Raw genomic sequence first — 9,220 nt, 5'->3', positions numbered from 1 at the left:
TTTTATAAATACATACAAAAGAATTCCACAAGAAGTTCAACATTAATGTCTGGTACCTAAATGTGAATAAAGTTGCAGAAAGCATTCCTGGTTTAACTCTAGCGATCCACACACCTGCGACTCTAACGTACCTACACACTCATCGACTCAGCATTCTAAAAAGAAAAAAAACAAACAAAAACAAAAAACAAAGACTCTGAACTTTGTGCATCTGTATCAGGTTAGTAACATCGTTCTTGAAATGACATTTATTTCAATGGTAGAAAATGAACATGTAGAAACCGACGTTGGCAAGACTTCGTACGAACCGATGAAACAATTTCAACCAGTTCGCGTTAGCATAAGAAGTGGAAAGAAGTTAGCACTTGCAGCTTTCCTCATTTCTCAACCTGGATTTTTATCTTTTACTTTTTTCAATAAGATTATTCCCTTTTTTCACTTGGCTCGCTCCATCATTACCCGATGAAGTTCACGAATATGAACTAAAATGAAACAAGATCGCTCCGCATGCAAATAAAAAAAAGTCTGGAGCCAAGCCGAGTGTCACAGCTGCACTTTTCCAAGCGGTTCAGTTTGCGCTGAAATCATCTCCAATCTAGCTGCCTTCGCATTCGTGGCTTTGGCTGCCATTTCTTTACAAATCGAGTCCAGGAAGATGCCGATCGAAAGGTAGTCGATCCAACAGAAGACATAAACAAAATTTTTTTGTTAGTCTTTATCTTTTTTTTTTAATGCACTTTGTCCAGGTTGTGGAAAAGATTTCCGTGATTAAAAAAAAGAAGAAAAAAAAGAAGAAAAATTCCTCCATTTGATGAGGATGATGATGATGATGAAGTTGTGAGGATATTTACTAAGATGACGTTTGAGTCGGTGAGTTCTTGAGAATCTTGAAATTTTATATTCATCAGTGAGCCAAAAAACTCTCTTCCTGCTTCACATGGGAGGGACGATGAGACCAGCCATGGCTGCAAAACAAGACACAAACACAATCAGCGACTAGCAACACACTTTTGATTAGTAATTTTTGATTAATTAAAAATTTGTACTTTTGTACTTATAAATGCTAATATATAATTGGTTGAGGTGAGATCATGTATAAAATTTTACATTTTTGTCATCCAAACATTGATTGACATGTTATTACATTATTATGGGAAATGCAATTAAAAAAAAATCATATTCTCAAATTTACATTTTAGTTCTCAAAACAAATCACATAATATCAATATTAACTTATTGAAAGTATAAAAAACATGTTTGTATTTTAATTAATTATATTGTTTTGGAATCTAGAAAAAACTGTAAAGGTATTGTTTAAACAAACAAAGTATGGCATTTAATTGCATTCTTTTTAAAAGAATAAATGTAAAAAAATGCTTTTACATTTTATACAATTACAAACATTTCTATATGTTTAAACCCAAATTTTACAATTAGAATAAGAGATTATAGATAGATTATGGCAGAAAATTTGAAAATAATCATATTAAATTGTAAAATTAATTACAGAGAAATGTAATTTTTTTAAGCAATAAATTGGCCAAATTTTTTGTATATCAATTTATCAACTTTCATCTATCAATTCTGTGGATAATATAATAAAAATCATGTAAAATGAAACTTATCACAATAAGAGTTTTGGGAAAAATATGGTTATGGATCAACATTAACCTTGAAAATTTGGAGAAAATTCAGTGTAAAATTTTGTCGTTTTTTTTTTATACAGAAACATCAATCCCTGCGAAAGTGACAGATCAGGAAATGAATCTCGTAGTTATGGATCAACTTTGACCTTGAATATTTCTGTACGGTGTATTTTTTCTGGTTTTGATTCATTTTTGTCGATAAGGACGATATGAGCCTAGGTGTTCTAGGATCATTCTCATTGGCTGAGAGGCAGGAGAGGGGTGGGGTTGCTCACCCTGTAGACTGCTCCCATTGGTGCTGGTGCAGGTGGGGGGCGGGGAGGTCTGAGGCCGCACGACGGGGGCGAAGGCGCTCTTCTGTTTGACTGCAGAGATCATATGAAGAGGAGAGAATGAGGAAGATGAAGTAATGGAGGGGTAGAAAGAAGAAGTGATGGATGCAAAAAGGAAAATGCAAAAATAAAAAGATGATGAGGATGAGGATGATGATAATGATGATGATGAAGGATGAAGAGGGGAAGGGATTGTAACTCAAACAGACACACATGCAGGTGTCCACACGCACACAAACACACACAGGTGAAGGAATGAGTGAGTAGGTGATCGGGAGGACGCTCATGCTGGTTATTAGGGCTCGGATGAAGTGCAAAGGTACGACTGGAAGGGAGCAGGAGGATGGGGATGCGAGAGGATGCTACCGGAATGGCAAAGTTGATCCATAACTCACATAATCCAAAAGTTACATCTTTTTAGAGAGCATCACATACAATTCTTAAAAAATAGCTCACATTTAACTCAGCATTCATGAAAAAAAAACAGCTTGTCTTTCAATACAGTCACACAGAGAAGAAAAGGAAAAAGGAAAAGCATGACACCAAACATGCATTCTCATTTTCTTATAACAAAAAAAACTACCTGGTGAATCTACCCACGATGCATGATTGCGTTTCAGAATACAGATTAGCCAAAAGCCCATTCCTCCTTGAAATGCTAAATCTATTTTCTCAGCCAAGTCCTATGCGCTAAAAGCAAATGAAATAAAACCCTGTCGCTTTGCTCGCCACCGTGTCTGCCAACCAAATGCCAATCAAATGAAACACGAGTACTGTGGACGGAATATATGAACTGAGTTACAACAACTCCAGTACTTAAATGCACAGCTCCATTACCCAAGAGGGCGTATTACGCATACAGCCCATTCCGACGTGCCTAAGTAGAAGCATGTTGTTTGAATTTCATGCAACTGACATATAAAGGACTAAATTATAAAGCAATGTGAAAGAAAAATCAACACTGGCAGCTAGGGTTCAAGGTAGACAGCAAGCCGCATGAGAGGCATGTTAAAGTGTTAGTGAGGATGACGATGGGGAGGAAGATGAGAATGAGTGGCAGTAAATAGCGATGGCGAGAAGCCGAAACCGTCTCTTCCAGGTCTAGCAACCAGCTAAACAATATTAGATATTGTAGCCTCCTTGTAGAGGCACCCAAGCTTTGGACATAGGAAATGAGTCTAATCCTATCAGATATCAGATACAGACCAATGTGTCTAGATTAATTATCAAACCACACCTGAACCTTTAAATTACTGATGCACCAGTACAACTATATATGTACAGGTAAACTTGAAAAACACCTTAATAGGTTAAGTACTGGAAACATATACAGTAGTAGATTACAAAAACTTCTGTGCCCATAGACTAAATTATATTACAGAAACACCTGTACAGGTAAAATACAGGCAGCACCTACTCAGGTAGACTATAGACATGTCGATATAGGAAAAATACTAAAACACCTGCTCAGCTTAACTACAAATAAATACTGAAAACAACCATTCAAATAAACAACATCACTTGTACAGACAGACTACAACAACCATTGTACTGGTAGACTACAGAGACACTTTTACAGGTAAAATACTGCAGCACCTAAAGTACTCAGATAGACTAGAGAAACATGAAGGTAGGAAGAATACAGAAACACTCAGATCGACAACAAGTAAGGTACTGAAAACACCTGTACAAGTGGACAAGACGTCCTGCTCTGGTAGACTACACTAAAACCCATCCCAAGTAGATTTTACCAGGAGTGTAGGTTATAGAAGCACATGTATAGGAAAACTACCAGTTAACTACAGTATGGCAACACCTGGACAGGTAGACTAAAAAGCTACCTGTAGCACCACTTGTGCAAATGATGTACCAAAACCTGTAACATTTGCTTAAGAACACTACATAAGCACCTTAACCAGGATACTATACCTGTACCTGTACAATACCTGTAGGTCTAGACTCTAGAATCTAGAATCTGTCAGCTACAGCTGTAAATCAACTGTATAGCCATGCTGCTATTGATCTAGGGAATCTTTATTGTTGTACAGGTAGACTACAACAACACTTGAACAGGTATTCTACAGAAATACTGCTATTAATAGCAATAGTATTAATAGTTGCTGTGTTGGTCCTTTATAATGCCAGGGTCATGTTTACTCACTTGCGTAGGGTGAGTTGGCAGTGGATCCATTAAGGAAGCTGGGTGAACCAGGCACACCGAGGTTGGTCATGCCGGCGGCTCCGTAGCCGTTCATGGTGGAGGTGATGGTGTTGTAGTTGGACTGCTGAGGCGTGGAGCTCGGCACGTATCCACGAGGAGACACGCTGTTGGAGTTACGTGAATAACCTACAGCATGGGACACAGGCAGCAGGTTTAGAACAGACTTTGTTTTTAGAACTAAGTATGTTGATATAGTACATTTTTATAAGCCATGATAGCCGAATGTATGCACTGAGGACATGTAGGCCTAACCAGGACACACCGTTCGGATGTGTGTGTCAGGGGAGAGGGGGAAAAAAGAGAGAATGAAAAAGAGTGTCAGTGTTGCCCTTCCACTTATCCTCCTAACATGTGTTTCCCATTCTCTCTGTCTCTGTCTCTTTCTCTTTCTCGCGCTCTCTCTCTCTCCTCATGTCCTGCTGAATTTCTCAGCAGGAAGGCCACTGATGGAGTGCTGGCCTGCTGGCTGAGTGTCAAGAAGAAACAGAGCGCCAAGACACACACACACACACAGATGCATGAGCTCAAACTAAATCCAAGCTTGCAGAGTCTTCACATTGTCCAAATCCTGAATACTGACAGGTGGAGCTGGACTATCTCATGTGTGTTCAGTAATCTGATCTACTTCATTCTTATACAATGACAGCATATGAGAACATGGCACCTTGACGTCCACACACACCTTCTCAGAGGTCATAGCATGGATGCTTGCACACAGGACAAGAAGTAAAGTGAAAAACATGGATGTCATCATGCGTTACTTCATTCTTGAGATGTGGAGATAATTAAATAATGCTTTAGAGATGAAGCAATATCTTTAAAATAATAGTGTGGCCAAATTTTACCCCAAGATCGGCCAATATGGTTATGAGAACTTCAGTTCCTTAGTTCTATGATTGTGCAAAACATATCAGGGAAGCTATTATAGCTACTAGTTTTGCACTGCCTAAATCATCATAAAATGATTAAATAGTATCAGAAACATTGATTTTGAATCCTGAATTTTGATTAGATTTTGTCATAATATAAGAAAATTTCGCAGACCGAAACAGTACCTGCAAAATTCTCAGCCTGTTGAAAGAATCTTTCATCTGGCCACAGGCTTCAGAATCTTAAAGGCTGCTATCTCATTGGAGATGTATAATGTAGTACATGTATTAACCAATGAACATTTGATAGTGTTATGCTTTTAAATGTTACTTGAGACTTTTGAGCAAAAATGGTTGGTTGTTTGCAACGTCTCAAATAGACTGACCTTCTCTAGTGATGAAAGGTACCATAGCTGGTACAAACTGGTTATAAGACTAGCATAACCCTTGAGAAAATAAATCTACATTTTTAGTTCTTTTTAACATGGTTTGTTCAAAAGATCAATCGCTTAGTATATGGTTTAAGAAATCAAAAGCAGTAGTAAGAAAACAAAAGAAGAGGAAATGGCAGACAAAACAGAACCAACTGTTTAAATCAGACTATAGAACTATAACACATACAGTACAAAGTATAAGAGCCCTTGTGTGCATGTGTGTGTGTGTGTTGTGTGTGTGTGTGTGTTTGGGTGCCTTTATTCTCTTTTCCCATGACCTCATGGGGTTCTGTAGGTGTTCTTTCCTGTCTGAATGAGGAAAGCAGATGAGCAGAGAGAAGGATGAGCAAGAAGAGAGAATGAGAGAGAGAGAGAGAGAAGCATCAAGGGAATGAGTGTTTTTTTTCTGTCTCCCTCCATCTCCTCTCTCCTCCTCTATCATAAACGGAATGATCTGTTCATCTCTCTCTTCCTGTCAGTGTGAGACAGAGCTGGTAAATGAAGAGAACCATGGCTCCTCTGTTCGGATATTGAAACAATTGCCTTCTCTTACACACACTTCCTTGCATTACATAGTTATGGGGACAGAATGTCCTTAAAATCTTGTATGTTTCTTTCACAAATTTGTATCGCATGGGACTAATTAAAAATGAGGTAATAATTACATTGTCCTCTATAAGTGTCACTGCATCATCCTTAGGGGAAGCAGGATTGTTGTCCAGACAACGACTACAGTCCCCAGGACACTTATGTGTCCCCATAAATGGATGGAAAAAATTACACACACACACAAACACACACTATTACACTATTTACAATCAATTCTGAATCCTAACCTCTGGAACATGACCAGACCTCAATCTCTGGAACCCAAACGGTAACCTCTGGAACCTGATCAGATTGAACCTTTGGAGCCCAAGCAGTCCATAACCTCTGGAACCCAAACAAACATTAACCTTTGGAACTTGATCATGCATTAAACTCTGGAACCCAAATCTTAACCCCTGGAAACTGATTAGACATTAAATTCTGGAACACATAACTTAATCTGGAGCCTGATCAGACTTAACCTCTGGAAACAAATCTGACGTTAACCTCTGGAACCCGAATACTATCCTCTGGAACCTGATCAGATTTGTCCTCTGGAACCCTAATAGACCTTATCCTCTGGAACCTGATCAGATATATCCTCTGGAACCTGATAGCTTGTAACCTCTGGAACCTGATCAGACTCTTGAACTCAAATCTTCATCGTTGGAACCTAATCAGACGTTAAGCTCTGGAACCTAAAGCTTAGCATCTGGAACCCAAAGCTTAAGCTCAGCACCTCTTACTCTCAGTAACTTAACCTTAACCTCAGCCACTCCAGCCTTAAACACTGTTACACTAATGTTTATCTGTTTCGGTTCTTTGGCACTTTCCTTTATAGGATCTGTTAAAAGTCCCAGCAGTACCAAAAGCTATCTAGTATGCCTTGGAAAAATTTTTCACTCACAAGCAACTAAATGCAGCATGAATAGCTGTGTGTGGGAAAAGAGAAGGTTGTCAGACACAGTGTGTAAACACTGTGATTTTTTTATTCACACATCTTTGGCATATTTCCACTTATTAACAGCAACCTTCTCTCTCTCTCTCTCTCTCTCTCTCTCTCTCTCTCTCTCTCTCTCTCTCTTTTGCTCACACACATACACAGACACACACAGACATATACATACACGATACACACAAACAGTTCCATGCGTGTTTCACGAGAGACGCTTATGATGAGTGGCAGCTCTGAAGCCTATGTGTGACAGGCATGTCAAAACAATGCGACTTAATCTCTCTCTCTCTCTCTCTCTCTCTCTCTTTCTCCAACCCTCATCCCAGTACTCATTCATCACACATTATCTCTCTCTACAAATAAATAGATACATACCAATATTTGTTTATGCAAATAAACGTCACAAAGTCAGCAGCTTGAAAAAAATGGCTGACAGGACTTTTACTATACTTTCACAAATAAAATAATAAACTCATGGTTATGTTTGTCCAATGCGTTTAGTCAGTTCATTGCTAGCTGGTTCATAACGATGAACTCACTTAATTTAATAGGTTTAATAGAAAAGCTTAATCGTTTCTATAGTAATGGCTCATCCTGAGATACTTAGACTTGAATTATGCTCCAAATAAATGAATAACCTAACTTTATTTAATTAGTTGTGTCACAGAATTTTAGTAGCTAGCTCACAATCCGTACAAGTAACTGTTAAAAAAAAAAAAAAATGAAAACGTGTATACAGTATTTACACGGTTGCAGACTCACGCTGGAGTTTTGAGTCTCTGTGGCCTTTGTAATGGTGATATATTGATTATAGAGTTTCTCAGTCCAAATGAACACACAAACACACACACACACACACACACACTCACCCTGGTCGGCCTGCGTGGCCTCAGAGATGTTGACGGCGAGCTGGCTGCTAAAGGAGTTCACTCCCATCATGCCCGAGTGTGCACTCGAGCCGGTCAGAGAGGGCAGCTGGTTATGGCTGCGTGGCACGCTGTACAGAGCCTCAGTGAGATCGGCCGCCCTCTTTAGGATGATCTCCTAAAGAGAGAGAGAGAGAGAGAGAGAGAGAGAGAGAGAGAGAGAAAGCATACTGTCAGTTCCAAACTATTGGCACCCTCTGTGCAAGAAGAAGAAGAATACACCATACATACCTGATTATTATGAGGCATTCCATAAAGAGCTTCCACCAGGTCTGCTGCTCTCTTTAACAGCACCTCCTGTACACACACACACATACACACACACACACACACACAAAATGTTTTAGCTAAACATTCTCCTCCAGTGTGATATGAATGAGTCGTATTTGCATTTTGAGATTGTTTAACTCTCCTGTCTGATGGCCCAAACTTTCTGTGACTTTTCTTAAAAAAATAAATAAAAAGGTTTAAAAAAAAAAATTAAAAAATTCGTACTCGTTTAAATCATCAACGTTAAAGCGAGTGACATACGGGTGCGGGATGGGGGTGTTAAAACACTGAAAGCATTAAAATGTAATTATTATCACAGAGACGGCACGGCAGATGCATTTCTCCAGCAACGATGTGACAAAGAGGGACAGAAAAACAGCTGTCTGCATTTCATTTACACCACACCCACACCCACACACACCCACACACACTCTCTAACCTGTTCTAAACATCATTGACTGTCATATTTATCTGCGTCCTTAAAAGCCCAAATCTTTATACATAATTCCTTGCATAAGTATTTACCCCCAAACACCCACAAAAAAACTCTTCTTTAGTATGTATTTTCTATCCCTGATTTTTTTTGTTCTTAAAGGCAAGTGCTTGTGATTACTGGTTGTAACAGTAGTGCATAGTGTAGGGAAACGGAAGGGGGTGCCAATACTTATACGGGCCGGTGTATTGTTGTACTGTAGATGAAATGTTAAGCTCTGTAATTGCACGATAATTATTTTTTTTAAACAAAGATCTGACACCAAAGATATTTTGTGTGAGAGAGTGAATTTGGAGAAAGGTGGAGTGTGTATGTTGGGTGTTGTTGGGTGTTGTTGCCTGTTGTTGTGTGCGTTGTGTTTTGTGTGTTTTGTGTGTTGTCCCTGATTAATCCTTTAATAATGTCCAAAATGGGCAACCACTCAAACCCTCACACACACACACACACACACACACACACACACACACACACACACATACAGAGTGT

General features: G+C 38.9%; 1 protein-coding gene across 1 annotated transcript in view; it reads right to left on the bottom strand.

The window, feature by feature from the left end:
* Window positions 1-398: 398 nt before the first annotated feature.
* LOC132861440 (transcription factor COE3) overlaps window positions 399-9,220 on the bottom strand; it is an 82,017-nt gene continuing 73,195 nt past the window's right edge. The window contains exons 12-16 of the mRNA XM_060892965.1: window positions 8,203-8,268; window positions 7,915-8,089; window positions 4,140-4,325; window positions 1,922-2,011; window positions 399-965 (exon numbers count right to left, since the gene is read on the bottom strand). Of these exons, the coding sequence (XP_060748948.1) occupies window positions 934-965; window positions 1,922-2,011; window positions 4,140-4,325; window positions 7,915-8,089; window positions 8,203-8,268 (549 nt within the window). The 3' untranslated portion in view covers window positions 399-933. The remainder of the gene's footprint in view (window positions 966-1,921; window positions 2,012-4,139; window positions 4,326-7,914; window positions 8,090-8,202; window positions 8,269-9,220) is intronic.

The sequence above is a fragment of the Tachysurus vachellii genome, chromosome 18 (genome assembly GCF_030014155.1).
Source record: "Tachysurus vachellii isolate PV-2020 chromosome 18, HZAU_Pvac_v1, whole genome shotgun sequence".
Classification (NCBI taxonomy): Eukaryota; Metazoa; Chordata; class Actinopteri; order Siluriformes; family Bagridae; genus Tachysurus; species Tachysurus vachellii.
This window is presented reverse-complemented; position numbering and strand designations above follow the sequence as displayed.